Below are 25,822 nucleotides of genomic sequence, written 5' to 3'. Positions count from 1 at the left end.
GGGGTCACATGCTATTATTGTTCAACAGCCACTCCACATTTCAGAGAAACAGAAGATGGATTATGGATCGCACATGGTCAACCAAGAGACTGATATTTCTTCTATGCCACATAACCACTTGAGGGTAGATGTAAGAGGATCAGAGGTTTAGCTTTTACATCACACATTTTTTGGAGCCAGTTACTCCTTCCTCTCTGTTTCTCTGCCAGTCATCTCAGTCTGCTGAGTCCAAGCACATGGGCACCCAGCCAGAAGGTGACTAATACCATCTCTTTGCACCCAAACCATGTACAATAGGCAAATAGTTCCTCGTTTAAAAACCCTGCTAGACAAGTTGGTATCAGAATCTTTAAACTACAAATACTCCTTTGTTGTGCAATTGAGCAAAGAATAGTTGAGAGAAAAGAGGCTAACGGTTGGAGCCAACATGGTCAGACTATTTGGGTAAATGTAACTAATCTTAACATAGCTATGCTGCTGCTGCTGCTGCTAAGTCACTTCAGTCGTGTCCGTCTCTGTGCGACCCCATAGACGGCAGCCCACCAGGCTCCCCCGTCCCTGGGATTCTCCAGGCAAGAACACTGGAGTGGGTTGTCATTTTCTTCTCCAGCGCATGAAAGTGAAAGTGAAGTCACTCAGTCGTGTCCAACTCTTCGAGACCCCATGGACTGTAGCCTACCAGGCTCCTCTGTCCATGGGATTTTCCAGGCAAGAGTACTGGAGTGGGGTGCCATTGCCTTCTCCGATAGCTATGCTAGAGTGGTACAAATATCATTTGTTCTCCATTCTTAGTTTTGTCTGTTTAACTTAAAAATCCAAACTTTCATGTCTATCTTGACAGAATGATCAGATCTTCTGAACTTAACTAATAACTAGTCCTAGTTTAGTTCTTCACTCTTCATGGGTGTCTGTTAAGATTCTCTCAGTTGCAAGCCAGCAGAAACCAAGTGTAGCTACTTGAAAAAAGACAATCTAAGGAATTCCCTAGCAGTCTAGGGGTCAGGACTCGGCACTTTTCACTGCCAGGGGCCATGGGTTCAATCCCTGGTCAGAGAAGTAAGGTCCCGCAAGTCACATGGCATGACCAAAAATAAAAAAGACAATCTGTGGGAGGAACAAAGGAGAATGTACAGGACCAAAGGGCAGCCTTGGAGAAGCAGGAAGCAGGCATCACTGAGGACACCCATCCCACTGAGGGTAAACTGCGGCTGCTGAAGCAAACACTTGCCAATTCTTTGTTTCTTCAGGGCTCAACCCCTGGGTCTCGGATTCAAAGTCCTCAGAGAGTGAAATTCTGTTTGGCCAAAGATGTGCCCAACTAGATGTCCTGAGCTGATTAAAAAAAGAGAGACAGAGGGAGTTGAGAGGAATCTCCCAGGCCCCCTCCACTTCTGTGTGGGAGAAGAGAACTCTTTGAGGATCCCATCCCACCAACACAGCCCTCAGAAGCTGGCAGAGTCACCCCAGAAGATGAGGATACCGACGGGAAAGCCCAGAGTCCACTGAATCACGGATTTGTTCTCACCATTGAATGAGACCACGAGCTGCCTTCCAGTCATATTTCGGAGGGACACCCACACAACTTCCCTGCCCACCTATCAAGGACCAGTGAGAACATGCTTTGGGCATGACATTTGGGGCAATACTTTAGAGCAAAATATAACTTGATTTCATCTACGCTCACATCAGACAAATCGAGTCCAATCCCGCTTTAAACCGCCCGTATCCATTCCTACACCACCCAGCGCTGTGTCTCCAGGTTCTTCCCATCCTCGTCACTCTCCTTGTGACCACTGCCCACACAGCCTTCCCTGCAGAGCATTCTGTATGAACAAGCCTTACCTGACAAGGAAAAGGGTCGGGGATCCACAGTCAAATAAATATAAGAAATACTGGTCAAACCATATCTACGACTCACCCAAGTTTGTCGGGGGAGCTCAAGGCCACCCTACTCTGAAGATCTTCTTTGAAGATCCTGAAAGGGAACCGCTAAACCACACGCACTTAGGAGATGGATTCCACGTGGCTTTCGGGCACAAGTGGCTTAATTGCATCTTTGATAGGTGGAGGTGAAAATGTGGAAAATTTTATTAACATTCAGTTTTAAAAAAGCTTTACACCTGTGGTATACCAAGGGGAAGGGGTTTTCTTAAAGAAGTGAGTCCTAGGGTCTGGGTCCCCGTTTAGGAGTTGTGCAGCAGTGGTATGTGTTTGTTAAGTCCTTTAAGAATTTGTGATCTTGGTCCTGGGCTGGTAAGGCTGTGACAGTTTCTTCTTCCTTCGGGGGAGAAGAGACACCGTTATACCTTCAGGCTCTCAGCACATTATCCCTGCGCGATGGACTCCTTCACATCTTCTGTGGATTCGAATTTGCTCTGAGTCAGCCTTGAGGCTCTCCCAGAGGAGAGATCAGAAGAGAGAAGCCTTGAACTATTTCTCCAGATGGACCTTAAATGCAGCTTGTGTGTGTACATCCCATAAAATGTACCATCTTACACCACGAAGCAGACAATTCAGTGGCTTTAGAAGTTCACATTCACAGTAGACAAATTACACTGCTTTGCAACCACCGTCATCTGTCTCCAGAGTGTTATCGTTTCCAATCAAAACTCTGTACCCGTTAAACAAGGCAGCATTCCCGTCCCCGTCCCAGCCTCTGGCAACCACTATTTGACTTTCTCTCTGTGAATTTGACAACCGCGTGTCCCTCACGTAAGGGGAATCATATAGTATTTGCCCTTTTGTGTCCGGCTTGTTTACAAAAGCAGTTTGTTATATAGAACATTAACCTTATAGTGAGTAAGGATACAATAGGTATAGAAAGCTATTACTTCTAGATCAGAAGTCTTTAACTGGGAGCCCTTGTAGGGCTCCTCCAGAACTGTCTCCCCTTTACAGGATGAGTTTCCTAATTATAAGGTTTTCTTAGGAGCCTTTAACCCAGAAGATGCTAATCACTGCCCCGGGTCATTTCTCCTTTGGGAGCATCCTCTTGGTCCCAAACTAAAATCAGCTGCCTCTCATTAGGAAGAACCACTAACCTGGTCATATTGATTGTATAGCTCTGGATTTTGCCAATGACTCAAGTTTGACACTTAACAGAGTGTAACCCCTAGTCCCATGTTTACCTGGCCACTTAACTTTGATCTCACCTTCCTCAAATGAAAAATACCTAATGCAAAACTACAGAACATCAATGAATCTATGAAAAAGGAGCAGACACTATACAACGGGGACAAGACAGCCTCTTCAATAAATGGTGTTGGGAAAACTGGACAGCTACACACCAAAGAATCAAACTGGACAACTTTTTCACACCATGTACAAAAATAAACTCAAAATGGATTAAAGACTTAAAAGATCTGAAACCATAAAATTTCTAGAAGAAAACATAGCATGCTGCTTGACATCAATCTCAGTAATATGTTTTTTTGATAGATCTCCTCAGGTAAGGGAAACAAAAGCAAAAATAATAAACAAATGGGACTATAGCAAAAGAAAAAGCTTCCACATAGCAAAGGGAACAACCAACCAACAAAATGAAAAGGGCTGCCTACTGGATGGGAAAAGATATTTGCAAATGATATGTCTGATATGGGTTTAACATTCAATAAACACAAAGAACTCAAACAACTCAACATTAAAAAAAAACTGGAATACGAGTGGGTGGAAGACTTGAATAGACTTGTCTTCCCAGACAAGACATACAGATGGACATAGGCACATGAAAAGATACTCAACATCTAAGCATCAAGGCAATGCAAGTCAAAACCACAGTGAGATATCACCTTTTATCTGTCACAGTGACTAACCAAGAAAACAAAAAGTGTTGGCGAGGATCCGGAGATAAGGGAATGCTTGTGCAGTATTTGTGGGAATGTAAACTGGTGCAGCCACTGTAGAGAACAGAATAGAATAGAGGTTCCTCAAAAAAAAAAAACCCACAGTAGAACTACCATATGATACAGCAATTCCACTCCTGGATATATAGCCAAAGAAAATGAGGGACTGATGCTGAAACTCTAACACTCTGGCCACCTGATGCGTAGAGCCAACTCATTGGAAAAGACTTTGATGCTGGAAAGATTTGGGGTAGGAGGAGATGGGGGTGACAGAGGATGAGATGGTTGGATAACATCACCGACTCAATGGCCATGAATTTGAGCAAACTCTGAGAGATAGTGGAGGACAGAGGAGACTGGTATGCTGCAGTCCATGGGGTCACAAAGAGTCAGACACGACTTAGTGACCAAACAACAACAATCTGAAAAGATGCATGCACCCTGTGTTCACTGCAGCATTATTTACAATAGCCAGGATATGGAAGCAGCCTAAATGCCCATCAATAGATGAACGCATAGGGAAGATGCAGAACATTACTCAGCTATAAAAAGAACATGATCTTGTTATCTGTGGCAACATGGATGGACCTGGAGGGTACTGTGCTAACTGAAGTCAGACAAACGCAAATACTGTATGACCTCACTTATATATGGGATCTACAAAACACGCACACCACACAACAGACACAGTCAGAGGTAGAGAGCGCAAACACGTGATTGCCTGAGGGGGATGAAAGAAATAGACGAGGGAGATTAAGAGGTACAAACTACTAGTCACAATATAAATGAGCCATGGGTATGAAGTATACAGTGTGGGGAACATCGTCAATGACTATGTAATCTCTCTGTAAGGCAACAGATGGGAATGAGACTTTTTCTGATTTCTATACATTTAAAAATGTATAGGAATATCAAATCGCTATATCGTGTATCAGGTACTAACACAGTGTTCTGGGTTAATTATCCTTCAAAAACAAACAAACTCATAGAAAAAGAGATCAGATTCATGGTAACCAGAGGTGGGAGTGAGGGGAGAGGGGAATTGGATGAAGGTAGTGTTAAGGCATAAACTTCGCGTTATAAGATAAATAGGTATAATACATATCAGTCAGTTCAGTTCAGTTCAGTCGCTCAGTCGTGTCTGACTCTTTGAGACCCCATGAATCGCAGCACACCAGGCCTCCCTGTCCATCACCAACTCCCGGAGTTTACTCAAACTCATGCCCATCGAGTCGGTGATGCCATCCAGCCATCTCATCCTCTGTCGTCCCCTTCTCCTCCTGCCCCCAACCCCTCCCAGCATCAGGGTCTTTTCCAATGAGTCAACTCTCTGCATGAGGTGGCCAAAGTATTGGAGTTTCAGCTTCAGCATCAGTCCTTCCAGTGAACACCCAGGACTGATCTCCTTTAGGATGGACTGGTTATATAGATAAGTATAATTAACATGAGTAATGTAATTAGCATTGCTGTATGTTATATGTAAAAGTTGTTAAGAGAGTAAATCCTAAGAGTTCTCACCACAAGGAAAAAAATTGTTTTCTTCTATTTTATATCTCAGATTATGGATGTTCACTAAACTAATTGTGTTAATCATTTCAGGATGTATGTACATCAAATCATTATGCCGGCCACCTTAAGCTTTCACAGTTCTCTGCGTCAATTACATCTCAAAACTGGGAGAAAAAAACAATGGGATACTACTTCATACACATTAAAATGGCTATGATCAAAAAAAAAAAAACAAAGAAAATAGTTTAACGAAAAAAACACACAAAAAAGTATAACCAAAAAGAAGAAATTTAAAAACCACAGGAAACAAGTATTGATGAGCATGTTAGAAAAAAAAAGGGAAACTGTGTGTGTTGATGTAAAATAGTACATCCACTATGGATAACAATATGGTGGTTCCTCAAAACTAAAAAACAAAACCCAGAATTACCATATGATCCCACAAAGGAGGAATTCCAACATATCTGTACTCCCATATTCATAGAAACATTATTCACAATAGCCAAAAGGATAACCCAAGTGTCCATTCATAGATGACTACATAAAATGCAGCACATCCATACGATGCGTATTATTTAGGCTTAAAGGAGGAAACTTTGATACATTCTATAACATGGATGAACTTTGAGGACATTATGCTAAGTGAAATAAGTCAGTCACAAAAGGACAAACACTGTAGATTCCTCTTACAAAGTGCTTAGTACTTAAACTCAGAGATGGAATGTAAGATGGTGGTTACCAGAGCCTGGTGGGGGCAGGGGGGTAATAATTGTTTAATGTGGACAGAGGTTCAGTTTGGAAAAGTTCTGGAGATGCTCGGTGATGGTGGCCGTACAACAATGTGAAATGTACTTATTGCCAGTGAACCATACACTTAAAACCGATTTAAACAGTCAATCTTATGTTACATATGTTTCACTACAATAAAAAGTCTTTAAAAGTATCTAATGCTATCTGATCATGATTCCCTGCTCCTACAGGAAACTTAGGAGCCTTTATTATAGAGTTCATTCCCAAACATCCTATTCTGGAAAGAGACAATTTATTGTTGCTGTTGTTCAACTGCTAAGTCGTGTCTGACTCTTTTGCAACCCCATGGACTGTAGCCCACCAAGCTCCTCGGTCCATGGAATTTTCCAGGCAAGAATATTGGAGAGGACTGCCATTTCCTCCTCCAGGGGATCTTCCTGACCCAGGGATCGAACCCACACCTCCTACATTGGCAGGTGGCTTCTTTACCACTGAGCCACCAGGGAAACCCAGAAAGAGACAAAATACAGTTAAAGAGCAAAATGGCTGTTCAAAAGCTGGCCTCCCTTCGCTGTTTGAATTTCTCAGTACAAAGTCACTTTAGCATCATACTCCTTTCCTCTCCCTCCCCCAGAAGAGGCAAGTAGGGAAAAATAACAAAAAACAAGAGTGAGATTCTACACCAGAGGCAGTAGGACAAGTGTCTATGAGATTAAAGGGGTCTAGAAGCTTCCTAGGACCAAGCTGCCACTCAAAGGTGGCCCCGATAATACAGATGGGGAGAAGCTCAGGGCCGAGTCATGAGAGAAGCCTGCCTGTCCATCACCAGCTTCCTAGGAACAGCCCTGGTACCGGCCAGGTGATCACCTGCACAGGAGGTCTGGGCACTTACCTCGGAGAAGTGTCTCTCAATAATGTTCAGCGCAGTCAGGGCGACCTGATGGTTCTCGTGAAGTTGCAGAGCCTCAATTCTATCAAGCCCACCGAGTCCTTCTATCAGCAGACACATGTTTTCCTTCTGAGAAATCTTCTCCGCTGCCTGCAGGCCATATAAGAGCGAGACTCTGGACCGAAGCCCTTAGGACGTGGGGCTTTACCTCAGTAGAATCAGACCAAAGCCACCCATTCCAGGCTGGGCAGCGGCAGTGTTATTTTCCCAGATTGAATTAAAATTGCATTGTCTTCCTCTCATTTTGGGGTAACTGTCATCTATCTATTGAGGTTTGTCTTCATTGCACAAAATACAGTATTTCTTTTTTCTGAATATACCACCATCCATACATACATGGCTAAACACTATTTGGTAGGTATCCCCTTTCTAATTGGGCTTCTCTGATGGCTCAGATGTAAAGAATCCGCCTGCAATGCGGGAGACCTGGGTTTGATCCCATTGGGAAGATCCCCTGGAGGAGGGCATGGCAACTCACTCCAGTATTGTTGCCTGGAGAATTCCCATGGACAGAGGAGCCTGGCAGGTTACAGTCCATGGGGTCGCAAAGAGTCGGACACAACTGAGCGACTAAGCACACCCCTTCTAATTAATGGAGATTGTTTTCAAAACAGAGAAAAGAACGTTCAAGTTGATGCTACATAAACGCAGATGTTCTGGCCCTGTGCTCCCTGGAAAGCCTTGAGAGGTCAGGCAGGAGACCCTGGGTAACAGAAGACACACCCTGGCAGCTAGTGAGGTCCCTGTAAACAAATGATGGGACTGGATTGAATCCAGTGCTGATCACTGGATTTCTCAAACATGGGCGTTCACTCACTCAACATTTGTATATACACTATGGGCAAGGGCCACAAAACTATCATTAAAGGTGGAATGTAGAGAAAGCCTTTTCACAACTCACACAATCAGGCAAGACAAGAATTGTTGCAGTACAGAAAGTTAATATTCTGGGATAAACCACAACGGGAAAGAATACAAAACAGGGTGTATATATGGGTATATACTGAGTCATTTTGCTATACAGCAGAAATGAACACAATGGCAATCAGCTATACTTCAATAAAAAAATAAATTAAAACCAGACAGGACAATAGAGGAAGTGATCAGAGGTTTAAGTTATAGAGGATGTGCAGAAAAGGCTCGGGAAGTACCCGGTTCTTAATGAACAGCACGGTGCCAGGGTCCATCACAGACTAACGTCATCCCCTGGACAAGGACAGACTAGGACAAAGTTCTGAGGGAATGAGAGTTGCGTGTTTGGAGGAAAGGAGGAGGAGAAGCAGTGTATGCTCTGTTGTGTCTGATTCTTTGCAACCCCAGGGACTGTATAGCCTGTTAGGCTCCTCTGTCTGTAGAATTTTCCAGGCAAGAATACTTGAGGGGGTTGCCGTTTCCTTCTCCAAGGGATCTTCTCAACCTAGGGATTGAACCCAAGTCTCTTAGAGGAAAGGAGTAGTTCACCTAAGTAGAATCTTTGAGAGAAGCAGAAAGAGAGAAAGAAACAACTTTATCATCCTCTAGGACTCTGCTGGCTATTATGTGAGCAGTAATAAACACACACACAAACAAAACTTCCTGTGGATCACATTAAATATTGGGTTAGGCCTTAATTTATCTGATGAGAGCCTGCACTTTTGTCTAAGTCTTGATACCTTCTAGTCCTCTCTGTACGTCCGGAGTGAGCTCTAGGCTTTGAGTAAAAAGAAACAGAGGCAGGAGCCAATGTGCTAGGTTAGTCTCCAAGAAAACTGGGAAGTGGGCGATGACCCAGCGCAGAAGGAGCCCTGGAGAAGAATTCTGGACTTGGACAGAACAGCAGATGGCCCCCAAGTTACTTCAAAGAACCTCAACCGTACTCTGCTGCCCACCTGAAGCTTCTTCTTTTTTTTTTAAATTTTTTTTTCATTTATTTTTATTAGTTGGAGGCTAATTACTTCACAACATTGCAGTGGGTTTTGTCATACATTGACATGAATCAGCCATGGAGTTACATGTATTCCCCATCCCGATCCCCCCTCCCACCTCCCTCTCCACCCGATTCCTCTGGGTCTTCCCAGTGCACCAGGCCCTAGCACTTGTCTCATGCATCCAACCTGGACTGGTGATCTGTTTCACTATAGATAATATACATGCTGTTCTCTCGAAACCTCCCACCCTCGCCTTCTCCCAGCTTCTTCTATCTTATCTTGATCTTTCTTACTGTCCCACGGGCCACCACTGGATACAGGGGCTTCACTGGTCCTCCAGATGGGATGTGCCCAGACTCCTCCCAAGAAAAAGATCCCAAGCGTTTAATTCAAATGAATGAGATGAACAGATTCCTGCAGCTCCAAGAGCGCTTTCACACATTATGTCCAACTTTTCCTTGTTCTTATTGTCTCTCAGTCATTGAGTCCTGTCCAACTCTTTGTGACCCTATGGGCCGCAGCACACCAGGCTCCCCTGCCCTTCACTACCTCTCAGAGTTTGGTCAGATTCATGTCCCCTGAGTCGGTGATGCTGTCTAACCGTTTAATCCTCAGCCGTCCCCTTCTCCTTCTGCCTTCACTCTTTCCCAGCATCAGGCTCTTTATCCAGTGAGTCGGCTTTGCTCCTGTGCCTTAGCTGCCAAGTCTCTACCCTGTATCCGTGATTTGCTCAAAGTCTTAGTGTCTAATTGGGCTGTTTCCAATTTGTTTCTGACTGGGGTCAGTTCTTTCTGGGACAGTTATATGAAAAGAGTGCTTTAAGTGAGCTTTTTACAGGAGTCCTCTGGTGTTACTTTGAAACTTTTCAATGGCTTAGTCACATAAAAAAAGACCTTCACCAAATGAATAAAGCCAGACTCTAAGATGGCCTGGGATGATCCCTGCCTCCGGGATATTCATTCCCTTGAGTAGCCCCTCCCATGCTGAAATGGGGTCATCTGTGTAACCAATAGGATGTCATTGAAATGACCTCCTTCCTAAGTCATACGAGACATTGGGGCTTCCACCTTGCTAGAAGGTGGAAGATAGCTTGCTGCAGGGGAAGCCAGCAGCCATGATGGAAGGGCACTCAAGCAGTCCTGGGCAACCCATGTGGTAAGAAGAACTTTCTAGGCAGGTGAGTGAGTCTTCGTGGAAGCTGATCCTTCAGCCTCCGTCAAGCCTTCAGATGAGACTGCACCCCAGTTTCCATCTTGAACTTCTAAGACCCTGAGCCAGAACCATCTGCCTCAGATCTAAGTTGCGTCAGATCCCTAAACCCAGAAACTGTGTGAGACAATGTTTAAGCCACTAGAAGGGTAATTAGTTTTTCAGTGTACAACTGACACAGATAGTATGTAAATATTGGCTTAACTCACCTTTATTTCAGAAATAAGACTTCTCTAGAACTATCTCAAGGCTTTGTCATCCATTTTCCCAGCCACACAGCTAAATGGAAAGGAACTGGGAAGTGGGAACTCTAGTATGGTCCCTCAAGGTCTATCCTTGCTAATGTCCTGTTGCTTCCTCCAAGTATATTCTGTTTCATCTTCTAGAAGGGCCAGCCATCTGACTCACTGACTGCTTCTTCCTTGCTTCAAACCTTTGGTTAGTTTCTCTCTCTCACTCAGACTAAGTCCACGTTCTCACAGACCATCTGTGCTCCGGCCCCTGGATGTCACGAGCCTGTCTCCCAGGAGCTTCCACCCTTTGCTCTTCTCTGGCCACACCCCCATCCTTGCTTTTTAAGGCCTCCTTCACTTAGAGACCACTTTCCCAGGTGCCCACGAGACTCACTCACTTCTTTCAGGCCTTTACTCAAACATTCTTCCTCAGTGAAGTTTCTCCAAACTATTGCCTCGAAGAGATCACCATGCCCTCCCCACTCTGGGCCATCAGTAACTACCCCTCCATCAGATACATTCTACCAGCAACTCTCTACTCAATACATCTGCTCCTCTCCCCACTAATACATGAACTCTATGGAACAAGGAAGGACTTTGCTTTGCCGTTTCCTGAGCGTCTAAAACAATGCAGGTCACCCAGACACTTCTGTGAGAAAATGAAGATGTTGGACCTTCATTAAAAGGCCTCTTGGCTTGCTATCCACCGGATGTGTGGACAGAGGGCGGGGGGGAATGTGGAAGTAGAGAGGAAGAGAGAGTCCTAGTTAGGTTTTTAGGACCAAATGAAATGTCTTCATGTAGAGACTGTTATTTAGAAACCAACCTGCTCAGAACAGCTCACCTGGAGGATGAAAAAGAGGACGTCGAGGATGATGATCACGATTTTGTTGTCTGGGATGGTGAGGAGATTTATTAGTGGCTCCAAGACTCCAGCCTGGACGAGCTGGATCAACTGGTCCACGGAGCCCCCAGTTGTGAAGTTAGCCACCGTCCAGACAGCCTCTTTCTGGACTTTAAACTCTCCCTGCACAAAGAGAACATTTCCATTCTTTACAGATTCTGAAGAATTGAAATACAGGGATGCAGATGTAGTTCAATTCCTAGGGAACTGGGCTACCTTTTCCCGGGACTCCATGTGCAATTTACACAGAGTCCCTTGGTAACCTGCCTTTAGCTTTTTGAACAGAAGACAGCATCTTTGAGAAGCCAAGAATGAGGTAAGGCAGACTCGTGTAGGGTCTTCGAGGAAGGTTCTACATTCAGACAGACTCACTTCCTTGAGTCAGGTTATAAGAAAAAGAGAACCAATATCAACCAATACAGGTAAACAGTACAGATTAGGAATGACACGTGGGGTTTTAAGATTATAGTGACCCGCGTCTACATTTCTAGTCTTTCTGCCCCAGTAAAACTTTGGACAAGAAGCTCCAGAGCTGAGCACCCTACTTGGTGGGGACACAGGAAAGCCACTGAAATCTCACTCAACGCCACCCTTACATTTATGAAAAGCACTTGGGGGCTTCCCTGGTGGCTCAGTGGCAAAGAATCTGCCTGACAAGGCAGGGGACACAGGTTTGATCCCTGGTCTGGGAGGATTCTACAAGTCGAGGAGCACTAAACCTGAGCCTGTGAGCTGCAACTACTGAACTCCATGCACCCTGGAGCCTGTGCTCTGCAAAAACAACAAAATGAGAACAACACAAGGAGAAGCCCTCGCGCTGCAGCTAAAGAGTGGCCCCTGCTCGCCGCAACCAGAGTCGAGCCCATGCAGCAATACAGACTCAGCAGAGAAAAATTAAAGGGAAGCACTTGGCTCAGAAAGATGGAACTCATTTATCAGGGATCCTTTTATCCATTTGCAGGAGGAGTTATTCCCACTTTATGGCTGGGGGAAACTGTGACCTCGGTTTAAAACAAAGCAAAAAGAAAAATATGATACATTTTAGAAATGAAGGACATGTTAGTTGTTGCCAGAACTTAGAGATGAAAGTAGGGTGTGAGGAAATGAGTGGGTTTTAAAAGATCAACAGAAGGCATCTTTGTTGTGTTGTAATTTCTTAGTGTGTTGATGAAGGCAGTGGATAAAGAACATACAGGGGTGATAAAATTCCTCTGAATTTAACACACACTCATACGAATAAGAATAAGTAAGATGGGAAATCTAAATAATGTCAGTGGTTTGTATCAAGGTGAATATCCTAGTTGTGATACTATACTATAGTTTTACAAAATGTTACCATGTTGGAAACTCCTGCAAACATATGCGGGATATCTCTTTATAATTTGTTACTACTGCATGTGAATCTATGTTTATCTCAATGAAAATTTCAATAAAAATAATTTAATAAACCTGTCAAAAAATAAAATAAATAAAGCAAAGCAAAAAGAAAAAAAAAACACTAAAACAACATATGGCTGCAAGCAAGTTAGAGTTCAAAAGGCACAGTATGGAAAAAAGATCACTCCTTGATTTCCAACTAGATGCTTCTGATTAGAATACGTACAGACTCTGGATAGGACGCAGGATAGGAGGCATCTGACAGACTGGAAGATGCCATGATTTGGGGAGCACTCCTGGCTTAGCTTTCCATACCTAATGCACACCTGGGGACCCCCCAGTCAGCCTGAGATGAACCTCCCTCCCCAACCCGAGGTCACCACTCCTGAGCTGTTTCCCAAGTTGATGGTTTAAACATAGCTCATCCACTAAAAGTTGACAGAAAGAAATGCTGATGTTAGCAGCTGTCTTGGGGAAAGGAAGTGGGAATCGGGAGGAAGAAGGAAGCTTTAGCGTATTTCTCCTGGTAGATCTGGATTTACGCTTTCATCGATGGGATTTTTATACTGAAAAGGCACCCTTTCTTCCGTGTATAACATCACTATAACCTGATATGTTTTTCCTCCTAAAACAAAACAAAACCAAATCTCCTCCCATTTTTGCCAAGGAAAGTAGGTGGTACTTTTTTTTTTTTAACACTAGAGATTAGCCAGTATTTACCAGCTCAACATTTTTCTGGATATTTGAGCTGTGGGATCACCTTTTCATTGACTTGTTAAGTCTTCTAAATTTTTAACGGGCTATCCAAAGTGGCATGCCCTCCTTTTTTTTTCAGGGAGAGTTAGGAAACTAATGTTTTGTAGATTTGTCATGATCTCAATTAATTTTGCTTCTCAGTCTGCATCTGAATACCTAAAGGAGTTGAACGTACAGCCCAACGCAAAGTAGCCTTCTGTCAGGGACGCCGCGTGGGCTGCTTACGTTTTTTAGCACGGCCACCAAGGGAGGCAGGGCGCCACAGGCGATGAGCTGCTGGATGTGTTGGCGGGGCCCAGCGGCCACGTTGCTCAGGGCCCAGGCTGCCTCCTTCTGGATGGAGGAGCGGGGATGCGTCAGGAGCTGGGGCAGCACACTCAAGATGCCTGCGTCCAGGGCCAGCTGGGTCTGGTGGTCGGTTCCCGTGACGATGTTGCCCACGGTGCGGAGAGAGGGGGTCTGGGGGACCAAGGTGAGAAGTGTAACCAATATTGCAAATTTGTCATCGTGGAAGATAACCATTGCACCAAACTCCATGCCCTCCCAAACGTCTGTCGTACTGTTCGGATGGTTTTCCGGAAGCCTGTGAACAAAGATTATATCTATGATCCTTTTCCACTCAGGGCATCCGTGGCTGTTTACATAGTTTAAAGGTAATTGTCAGCCTCCCAGTAGTTTCAGCTCAAGTGGGTCAGAGGTCAAGTGATGCATTTACCAAACAGTGCTGTCCTTTTCATGTCCTTATATCGGGAAAGTTGCTAAATTGATCGTCATCTTTATAATGTAATCATCTCTACTGAATTTGTATTTAGCATAAATATCAAACTTCCTTTGTATATTTAATTAGAGCTAATGAAGTCCCAGTGGCATTTTGGGGATGTATTCATAAAGGTTCTCTCAGTATCTTTGAAGGTCCCTAGGATGGGTTTATGTTTGGACTCAAGACAACTGTTCTAGGAGAGTCATGGGGGGCGTGTGTGCATGCTCAGTAGCTCAGTGGTATCCGACTCTTTGTGGCCCCCATGGATAGTAGCCCACCAGGCTCCTCTGTCCATGGGATTCTCCAGGTAAGAATACTGGAGTGGGTTGCCATTTGCTCCTCCAGGGGATCTTCCCGACCCTGGGATCAAACCCGAGTCTCCTGTGGCTCCTGCATTGGCAGGTGGATTCTTTACCACTGAGCAACCTAGGAAGCCCAGGAAGGTCGACTGTGGGTTTATTTTGGTTTCTCTGTACCATAGTGACAGCCCCAGCACAGCCCATCAACAGGTCTAGAATCTTCCTAACCTATCACACTAGGTATCTGCTACTCCAGGGAGAGTTGTAAGTATTGCCATAGGTCAAACACAGCCTTGCCAGTCTGCTGCATTTGGGCCCCAAGCCCTCATGATAAACAACTTCTAGAAGATGTCTTCACACCTTCATGCCCCCAACACTATCCCCAAACTAGCCTTGACTTCTGAGCAATGATATGCTCATCTCTGAATGGATGATCGCTAAGATTACATAATATACAATTATAGGCATAGAAATCAAAAGGGGTACCCATGCTTCAAACTACATGTCCAGTGAAGTATATTATGCAAGTGACATATGTCACAGAGTCACGTATTTGATGTTGGCTTTACTTCCTTTCCATCTACACCCAACGTAGTCTAAGGGAACCATCTGGGGAGAGGATAAGGGGGAACTTTTATACTAGAGTAAAAAAATCAAATGTTATAAGCTTTACATTAAAACGTGCGCACACATACCCCAACTTGTCAACATCTACATGCAGAGAACAGTAGAAGGAAAGGCCATAAAAGACTAGTTCACTAGGGACTTTCCTAGCGGTCCAGGGGGTGTGGATTCGATCCCTGGTGGCCAAAGATCCAAAACATAAAACAGAATATTGTAACCAACTCAATAAAGACTTTAACAATGGTCCACATAAAAAAAAAAAAAAAATTCTAAAAATAGAATACTTCACTAGGTGGAGGCAATTTTAATTGGTGCTTCTCTATCTTTAAATAGGCAATTTTAATTGGTGCTTCTCTCTCTTTTCTAGTTATCAGATTAAGAGAAAGTAAGTCATTGAATACCCCTATGATTTTGGATCAAAGTCGATTCAGATCTTTGGTTACAGAGCAGCAGACACCAAGGAAACGCAGACGACCAGCTTTGTTCCAGGCAAAGGATGAATACCGACAGGGGGAGACTGGGGTGTGAGGAAGAAGAGAACCTGCTCAAGTGATGATGACCTGCGAACTCTAACCTGAAGGCCCCTACAGAGACCGACGGGACCAGGGACGCTTACCAAGACATTGAGTTCCGAGCTGCTCATCAGCTCAACCAGCCTGGGCAGGACCCCGGTGTCTACCACCTGGCCGATGCGCGCATCGCAGCCATCGGTGAGGTAGGACAGGGCCCAGCAGGTGTCGGAGAGGACCTCTCTGTCTGGGTGCCCCAGGAGGTAGAAGAGGGCAGGCAGCATCTGCTTCACCGCGTGGTCGGAGGGGTACGGGTTCTTGTTCCGGCACAGGTTGGACAGGGTCCAGGCGATGTTCCGCAGGAATGGGACCTGTAACGAGGAGACTGCCTCTAGCACTGGGAACGAAGGAGGAAATGTGCCCACGGCAATGTGTCCCGGGCATCCTCAATCAATAGCATTGATCAGTAGGAACCAAAGCATTTGAGCTTCAAACAGGAATTTGTTCTAGGCGATAAGCCCTGGAGCGGCGCAGAGAAGGAGCTTTGTTTTTATGTTGTTGTGGTTTGCTTTTTTAAACTAGAGAATAGCCCCCACTTGCTGCAAGTAGAGAAAGCCCTCGCAAAGCAACGAACACCCAGCACCGCCAAGAATAAAAAATTAATTCATTCATAAAAAAGCAAGCAGCTGGCCAGTTTAGACTGGGCTGAACGCTGCTCTGGCTGACCTCGCCCGGCTGGATGATACATGTGTGCGCGTCATCTAGACAGACAAGCACAGCTACCTTTCCGGTGTCGCTGCACCGGTGCCTCTCACTGGCTTCAACTTAATATGTACAACTAGGGCCCCAGGTCCTTCTCCCCTTTACCCTCCCCACATCTCTAAGAGGAGGGTCCTCTAAACAACCTAAGCTGAAACCTGGGGCCAGTCCTCGCTTCTTTCTGCCTCCCCCTTCTGTGCCCATCACAGCAGCAAGCCAGGTCCACGTGCCTCTCCGTCTCCCTCGGCGCTAATCCTATGACGGCAGCCAGAGAGTCTTTCTGGAAGATCAGGTCGCTTCACTTCCTGCCGTGACATCCTCCCAAGGCTTCCTTTTTCCCCGACTAATGTCTAAGTCCCTCACCCCACCTGCCATCCATCTTACACTGCTCCCTGCTTGCAAGCTCCCTTCATCATGCCAGGCTTTTTCCAGTTCAACCATATCAGGTTCTCTCTCACCTTGAGGGCAGGGCATGTAGTCCCTTATTTTTTTAAATAGACTAATTTCTCTATTTGGCCATACCAGGTCGTAGTTGCTGCAAGTGAGATCTTTATTGCAGCACATGGGCTCCAGTTCCCCAAACAGGGATCAAACCCAGGTACCCTGCATTGGGAACAATGAGTCTTAACCACTGGACCACCACGGAAGTCCCTCCCTTGACATTCAGAAGCAGCCTTCTCATTTTTGTTTAAGGCAAATCTAGAATCTGAATTTCATTCCTAACCCAGGGAGTCCTCTACTGTTGCCACAACAATCCCCTGGACTCTAAGCTTCAAACCTAGACCCTATTTTATTACCCAGGAACAGTATCGGTGAGCCACTAATTCTTTCTGTGCCCCTTGAATAGAGAGCTTAGTCATCTACGTTTGCAGGATTTAAGTTTAGAAAAACTTCCAGTGGATCTCTCCCAACCTCCACCCCTACTCCAAAGATCAGCGTTACCATCCTTGAGGACAAATGTGAATCAGCCTCTCCTCAAAGTGATACCCAGTCCGAGGCCTTGTTCATCATCGCTGTTGCAAGGGGCCGGGCAGACCACATGGCCTAGCATTGGTCTGGAAGCACATTCCCCATTTCCCAACTATGGGGACTTGTATACCGAGCTAATGAACTTCATCAAAAAGACACTCAACTGGTATGCTTGACGAAACCAGGGTCAGCAGATGTGGGATGGCATCACTTGAGATAACGTTGTCTCTGAATTCTGGTCCATCACCTACAAATAGATAAGAACACAACACTCTAAGAGGGAACGGAGAGACTCCTGGGGTGGGTGACAAATTCTTCAAAAGGCTCTGCAAAGGGTGAGAAGCCAAAACTCATTCCTGGGTTGGGGAAGCAGATAGTATAACCATGAACTAGACCCCTGGGTCTCCAACATGTTGGTTGAGTAGATGGTCTGATGTGGAAAAGAGCTACCACACAGCAGGGATTGCTAGAAGCATGGTCTCTGGGCCCGTCAAGGAGCCAGGCAACCAGACCCCGGGAAATGCGCTCTAAATGCTGGCGGCATTTCACAGCATGGTTCTCGGGAGACAAAGGCCAGTAGAGACCAAACTGTCTTCCCAGAAGGCTTTGGCAACTCCCGAATGCAACTCAAAACAAAGTCTGGGAGACAGACAGATGCTAGCCAACAGCTATCTGCTACTTGGGCTAGAAGATCAACTTTAGACCCTAGACATCTCAGCCCTTCAACCATCAGGCAAGGCATAAGCTACACTACACTACATCACCCAATTTTGCCTGTTCCTTACTGCAAAATGAGAGATGAAATCTCTGTAACAGATGCTTTACGTCTGTGAGCCTTTTAAAAGTAGACTTATTTTATATTCTGTGTTTGCTAATCCCATCACGCGAAGTCCTTGGAGGTCTAATCACTGTTTGTTTCTGCTGATGCGGTCATGGAGGACTGTTGACTCTCTGAACTTGAAATTGCTAATATTTGCTTGATCTTAATTTGTCAAAACCCTGAGGGGCCCAGTTGAGTTTTTTTTCGCCCCAGAGACCTCACATTTATATTCAGCCTGGGATCCTGGATTTTCCACCCCTGCAGCCCGCATCCCCAGCTTGTGCTTTCTCGGGCCACACAGCGAGTATCGCATCCAGTCCTAAATCTGTGAGGCCGGTCTTAGGGTCGCGTTTTCATGGGGAGAGTTTTCCCCTACACTGAGCAAACGTTTGTGTGTGTGTGTGTGTGTGTGTGTGTTCCCTGGGCAGCTTTCACTGAAGGTAGAATTCTTTTACGGTCCTGGGTGATGTAAGGGTCTGTCAGAATATCCCCACCCTGGATGAGCAGTGTCAACAGAGATTTGTCTTTTGTTCCTGAAGCCGCTAAGCCCTGAGGCTGTAAGACCCCAGTCTTGGCAGAGGTCCCGAGGCAGCCTGGAGCTTCAGAACACACGTCACCTAGTTTCAGCTTCAGTTTTTGGCCTCTGAACTTGACTTTGAGTTTCGATAAAGCCTGTTCTACTCTTGCCAGCATTGCTAGGTATTTGTATACTTAAGAGTGTCTGATCTACAGCATTCCCCAAAGAACTCCCCTGGCATGCCACATGCCCGGCCCACTGTTTTCTCAGCTCCCCGGTGGGGAGAGCCTCACCTGCTATGTTCCCGAGGGCCCACACGGCCTGTTCACACACAGTCATGTGAGGGGAAGACAGGAGCTCAACCAGGGGCTGGATGGCACCCCCGTCCACGACGGCGCGAGTCAGCTCCGTGGCCCCCGAAGCAATGTTGGTCAGAGCCCAGGCTGCCTCGAACTGCAAGCGGGGGTGAAGGGATGACTTCAGGAGCTCCACCAGCCTGGGGATGAGTCCTGCGTCCACAATCAGCTTCAGAGGAGGGTTCTTCTCCCGGGACAGCATTTTCCTTTGCAGTGTGAGAGAAAAGAAAGACAAGAACATATCCTGTGAGTCAGGAAGGGAGAAGCCCCTTTATGGATGTTCTTGGCGTTCCTAACTATCCAATGAGACAAACAGCTGGGCCAGAGCTCTTTTGGATCCTCACACTCAGCCTGTGGCACTTTGCGGGGATGAAGCAGCATTTTTAGTTATTATCTATGAGCCTCCATTTCTGCAGAGGCCAATTTAAATGAAGCCATTCATCTCTGACAACACTTGCATATCTTAAGCTGTTCTCAAGGACAGTGTAGAGGAGCAATTGCATCTCACTTTTAGATGGACTCGCTTTTTCCTACATCCTGTGGGTGTTCCGCCACTGTCAAGAGACCAAAGAGGCCAGTGGAGTCTGGCTAGGAACCCGTCGATGATACAAGTCTGTTTGGTGATACCTGGCTGCTTGGGTGGCCTGGAAACATAGTTCTGGATCCGAGGCATTGACACCACCGATTATTTCTTGCAGGGTGAGGCTGTCCTGTATAAGGAGACCACAGATTCAAGTCAGAGTCTCTGCCAAAAGGAACCATGAAGGTCATCTAGTCTCGCCATCTATCTGATTAGAAGAAGCTGGCTTGAACAGTACATCCCAAGCTGCATGCTGGTCTGTATTAGGAGAGGGAAGAACTCTTGTTGGTCTCATAGGTCTCAAGGATTCGTGGGACACTCCCCATGCTCTGGGGGAGAGGTAATTTCTATTATCACTTGGGTCCCCAGAGCCTTTTACTCCCATACAAGCTAGTGGGAAGCTAGTGGGACTTCCCTGGGAGGTCCAGTGGTTAAGAAGCCACTTGCCAGGACAGGAGACATGGGTTTGATCCCTGGTATGGGAAGATCCAGGCTTCCCTGGTGGCTGACAGTAAAGAATCTGCCTGCAGTGTAGGAGACCTGGGTTCGATTTCTGGGTTGGGAAGATCCCCTGGAGAAGGGAATGGCAACCCACTCCAGTATTCTTGCTAGGAGAATTCCATGGACAGAGGGGCCTGGTGGGCTACAGTCCACAGGGTCACAAAGAGCAGGGTATGACTGAGCAAACTAACCCTTGTACTTTTCTCTTTTTTCCACTTTCAGGAAGATCCCACATGCCCCGGGGCAGCTAAGCCTGTGCAGCCTGACCACGGAGCCTGCGAGTGCCCTGGAGCACATGCTCCACTGGGAGAGGCCCGTGCACCGCGGGAGAGCAGCGCCCGCCCCGCCACTAGAGAAAGCCCATGCGCCGCAATGAAGGCCCGGCGCAGCCAGAAGAAAGACGTGCTAAGGGTGTCAGCAAAAATGGCAGAGTCAGGACCTCAAAATTCTCTTCCATAAAGGCAACGGGAAACCTGAAAAATAGAGTCAACGTTTTTACAACTCTGGAAACTGACCAAAAGTTTGCAGCAATTTGTTTTATTCAAGCTCAAATGGGTTTACTCAAGAAAACTGTCTAACTCCCAGGAAGAACAGCGAGGACTGCAGCATTTTGCCTTGCCTTAACCCCACCCCTCCTCCCCCAGCTCCGTGGGCGCTTTAAAAACCAATAGCCCAGCAGGCACTGGAGGAGGCAGAACAGGTTGGTTCTCCCTTAAAACCTCATTCCCAGAGAGTTATTATTTGATCCTTCTGGTGGTTTCCTGGGAGATCCCATTTGTAAGACTATATTTTATTTTATTTATTCTCACATAAAGAAAAAAGTCTTTTTCCTGGAGGTATTCGTTAAAAACAATTCAAGGAAGTGGTACAAATTCGCAGTTGCTTAGGGTGAGAGGGGGTTAGATAATAGTTGGGGGCAAATAATAGACTAACCACACATTTTTTTTTTGGCTGTGCTGCATGACATGTGGGATCTTAGTTTTCTGACCAGGGATCAAACTGGTACCCCCTGCAGTGGAAGTGTGGAGTCCTAACCACTGGACCACCAGGAAACTCCAAGAGACATACATAAGATTCAAAGGCAAAAAAGAGTTGAAAGGAAAGGAACTGAAAACAATATACCATGCAAATAGCAACCAAACTGAGCTGGAGTGGGTACATTAATATGAGACAAAACAACCTTTAAGACAAAAGTTACTAAGGATAAAGAAGGACATCTTATAATAATAAAAGTCAATTCATCCATTAAAAGATATAATAGTTATAAACACATATTCACCTAACAGCAGAGCCCCAAGCTATGTGCAGCAAAAACTGACAAAATTGAAGGGAGAAATAGAGAATTCAACAATAACAGCTGGAGACTTTGAACCCCACACTCAATGGATGGAACAACCAGATTCACTGACAACAAGGCAACAGAAGACTTAAACATCACTACAGATCAATCAGACCTGACAGACACCCATACCAATAAACAGAATATAGACATTTTTTTCAAGGGCACATGGAATATTATCCATGATAGACCATATGTTAGGCCATAAAGCATGTCTCAGTAAAGTTGAAAAGACTGAAATCATGCAAAGTATATTCTCCAGCCACAGTGCAATGAAATTAAAAACAAATAATAGAAAACGTGGGGACTTCCAGGGTCTAGTGGTTAACAATCCACCTGCCAAGGTAGGGGGCATGGGTTCCAACCCTGGTCTGGGAACATCCCACGTGCCAGGGAGCGACTAAGCCTCTGCACCAGAACTACGGAAGCCTGCATGCCTAGAGCCTGTGCTCTGCAACGGGAAATGCCGCCTCAGTGAGAAGTCACCGCGCCACCGCGAGGAGTAGCCCCTACTTGCCGCAACTAGAGAAAGTCCGAGCCCAGCCACAAAGACCCAGGGCGGCCAAAAATAAATGCATTAATTGATTTTTTAAAAGGCATTAACTCTAAGAGAAGAAGGAAATTTGGGACATATAGATTTGTGAAAATTAAACAACACACTCCTAAATAACTGATGGAAAACCACAGGGAAATTAGAAGACAGTTTGAGATGACTGAAACAAACATATGATAACCCCAAACTGATGAGATGCAAGTAAAGCAGAACTTAAAGGGAAATATGTAGCCATAAATGCATGTATTATATTGAAAAAGTAGAAAACTCTCAAACCCATGACCTATTTTCACACTTTAAAGTATGAGAAATAAAAGATTTTTAAAACCCAAAATAATCAGAAAAAATGAAAATATTTTTAAAAACAGTGGAAACAAATGAAACAGAATGAGAAAATAGAAAAAAATGAAACAAAAAGTTGGCTCAAGAGAGCAATATAGATGACAAATATTTAGCTAGATAGACCAAGAGAAAAATAGGTAAGACTCAAGTTACTAAAACCAGGAATAAAATTGGGGACATAACTACTGAATTTACAGAATTAAACAAAATTAGAGACTCAGTTGGAGAAGGCAATGGCACCCCACTCCAGTACTCTTGCCTGGAAAATCCCATGGACGGAGGAGCCTGGTGGGCTGCAGTCCATGGGGTCGCTAAGAGTTGGACACAACTGAGCGACTTCACTTTCACTTTTCACTTTCATGCAATGGAGAAGGAAATGGCAACCCACTCCAGTATTCTTGCCTGGAGAATCCCAGGGACGGCGAAGCCTGGTGGGCTGCTCTCTATGGGGTCGCACAGAGTCGGACACGACTGAAGTGACTTAGCAGCAGCAGCAGCAGAGACTCAATAAATAGAGTACACCAACAAATTAAATGATCTAGATGAAAGGGACAAATTCCAAGAAATCCAAATCCCCAAAGGTGATTGAGAAAATCTGAAGAGACCTATAACAAGAAATTGAGTTATCAATTTTTTTAAATTCCACAAAGAGAAGCCCAGGCACAGAAAGTTTCACTGGTGAACTTTCACAAACATTTAAAGAAGAAATAACCGTATGGGCCTGAAACTCATCCTAGGATTTGCTTTGAGGGGGGCTGAGATGGATGCAGAATGAAAGAGAGATGACAGCATTCAAGTCTGAGGTAAGACTTGACAAGTTGAGTAACTAGATGCCTCTGCTGAGGCAGAACCTTCGTGACCCCTCATTTCCTGTTTCTGGCTGAACGGAAGCAAGTGAATTTTCAATGAGAAGTAGCACCTTCTCCATCTCCTGTTAGAACATAGATCCAAGACTCTTGGCCACAAAGATAACGACACTTAGCTTTCTGACAACATCAGTTTACTTCTAATGACCATCTCTCGACTTCTTTCTTTAAAGTGCCTCAGTTAAAACTTGCAAGTTCTCAATCAAACATTTTAAGGGCACAGAAACTTACTAAGGACATATTTTTACACCCAACTGCTCTGAATGCCATGTTCCCGACGTACCCCTTTGGTCTGCTGATCAGCAGGGTCAGGTGAGACATTGGTGATGTTCCTCCTCTTCAAGGCCTGCTCATCCTTCTTGGCTTTCCGGAGCTCCAGGCTGACCGCAATCCTCTGCTGCCGCCTTGCCTAGTGAGGAGAAGAAGGAATGGGAACCCTCAGAGCTGGGGGTGGGGGTCAGGTGGCCACCACAACTAGTCTTCAGAACACACTTCAAAGCATCTGATTTCACATTCACAGATGCAACAGGCTGAAGAGTTCAGATCGCACAGCCGGGCAACAGTCAGCTCGCTTCACCTCCTTGGCTTCCTCCTCCTCACCACCTCTAGAGAGTCAGTCTTCCAAAGTGAAGGAAGATTATGCCTGCACATTGGCAGGTGTAGAGACATCTGAGCCGGGCATCCCTTGCCCCAAATCTGAGTGCATCTTCACTGGTGCTAATTAGCTCCAGAAAAAGCAGGTTTGGGCCTGCCAGCTGTGGGTACCCAGGTGGGGCAGGGGACGGGAGGGAGCACCGAAACCCCAGACTGCCTCGACCACTTCTGCTGTTGGGTAACAGCCTGTGTTTCATTCAAGCCTTGGGCTAATCCCAAGAGTTTTACTTGGACACCAGAGGAAGAAGAAGATGGAAATTCTAAAAAAAAAAAAAAAAAAAAGAAGATGGAAATTCTAAAAAAAACAACCAAAAAATAAATTCTTTTCTTCTTTTATCAGGCAAAACTCGGACTTCACAGTATTGAGAATCCCGGGGAAATGATCTAATCATTATGGATAGATGAGTTTGGGGTTGAAGGCTTTAAAATATTGATTATAAGGAAGTCCGTGTGTATTAAATACTTGCAGTTCTTTAAAGAAGCTATTTAATCCTTTCTTGAAAATAGGGTCAGGGGGAATTCCCTGGTGGTCCAGGGGTTAGGACTCAGCAATTTTACCTCTGGGCCCCTGGTTCAGTCCCCGGTCTGGGAGCTAAGATCCCACAAGCCACATGGTGCGGCCAAAAAAAGAAAAGAAAAGAAAATAGGGTCACTGTGGTGTTGTCTGGAGAGGAGGGGACACACTGGGGGCCTAAGGAGCCGGTTGCGGTGCTGGTCCCATCACTAAGTGGCCCTTCCCCAAAGAGGGCTCTGTACCTTCGGCTTCTACCTTCTCATATCCTGACCCTTCCCCCTGCTGTCCACATACAGGGTTCCATTCCTGTGTTCTAACCGGTTCACTTTAATCTGCGGTGGTCTTGGAAGACAGACAAGCCACATTTGTTGGAAGGGTGTAAGCAAAAGGAAACTGGCTCTGATAGTGTCCTAACTGGGCAACTGTGACCTTGCGCTTTCCTTATCCTCAGCTGCCTTTCAGATTCCCAAGTCATAGCCAACTTGATATGTCAGTCAAGATACATAGATATAGGACATAGAGCTAGACAGGAAACCTGGAGACCAGAGAAGCTGAATGAGGGTTAGATTCACACACAGCACAGACTCCCTGACCCAGGCCTCATGCTCAGCCCAGTAGAGAAAGCAGTCTGGACCTTTCACTCCTGAGTTCTATTTCTTTACGAGGCATGCTTGCCGGTACTTGTATTCCCAACATCTCAGCTCCTTGGTGAGCCCCCTTGACATGCAGAACTGCAGGTAAGCATCTATATGCCAGGCACTTGATGCTGCTACCCAGACCCCTGGAGGTAGGTTATCAGCCCTGTTTTATACATGAAGAAATTGATGGTCTGAAGTTTAATAGTTTCAAGACCACATGGAGACCTTAATTTGAGTCTACAGTTGTCCGACAAAGTCCGTGAGGCTTGATCCTCCTCACCTTCAATATTTTATTATAAAAATTTCAAACATCCAGAAAAGTTAAAAGGATTATTCAATGAACATCCACGCACTTACCCACAATGAACACTCTCCAATACTTGCTTGGTTACCCTATCTTCTCCCACCCTTCACTCTATTTTTAATGCATTTCAACCATATGCCTTTTCTTTTTTGTTTGTGCAGTATGTGGGATCTTAGTTCCCCAACCAGGGATCAAACTTGCAATCCCTATAGTGGAAGCGTAGAGTCTTAACCACCGGACCACCGAACTCATCCCTGACAGAATAAGGCATTCCTTCATACTCACAGATGCATCTTTGCCCCGATACTTAAATTTTCTCAGCCTCTCTTCTGGAGCATCCAAAGTTGGCATGTTGACTGGAAAAAGTAAAGCACCTGTAGGTAGGACAGTTTCAAAGAGATTTTCAGGGCCCAGTATGTGGTTACTATGTTAAAGCCATCCAGACTCTAAGCCCTTAAAGGACCCGCAGCCAACAGGGAGCA

General features: G+C 45.4%; 1 protein-coding gene across 1 annotated transcript; it reads right to left on the bottom strand.

Annotated features, from left to right (window-relative positions):
• Nucleotides 1–2,064: 2,064 nt before the first annotated feature.
• Nucleotides 2,065–23,912, bottom strand: KPNA7 (karyopherin subunit alpha 7). Its single transcript, XM_043915552.1, has 10 exons — nucleotides 23,880–23,912; nucleotides 23,514–23,639; nucleotides 19,677–19,759; nucleotides 18,987–19,255; nucleotides 17,521–17,603; nucleotides 15,736–15,999; nucleotides 13,662–13,895; nucleotides 11,244–11,426; nucleotides 6,994–7,140; nucleotides 2,065–2,278 (listed from the first exon to the last, which is right to left on the bottom strand). The coding sequence occupies exons 1-10, from the start codon at nucleotides 23,910–23,912 to the stop codon at nucleotides 2,165–2,167; spliced, it is 1,536 nt and encodes a 511-aa protein (XP_043771487.1). The 3' UTR covers nucleotides 2,065–2,164.
• Between the last annotated feature and the right edge of the window lie 1,910 nt (nucleotides 23,913–25,822).

The sequence above is a fragment of the Cervus elaphus genome, chromosome 10 (assembly GCF_910594005.1).
Source record: "Cervus elaphus chromosome 10, mCerEla1.1, whole genome shotgun sequence".
Lineage (NCBI taxonomy): Eukaryota > Metazoa > Chordata > Mammalia > Artiodactyla > Cervidae > Cervus > Cervus elaphus.
Note: the sequence above shows the minus strand (reverse complement) of the source record. Positions and strands in the feature narration are given on the sequence as shown.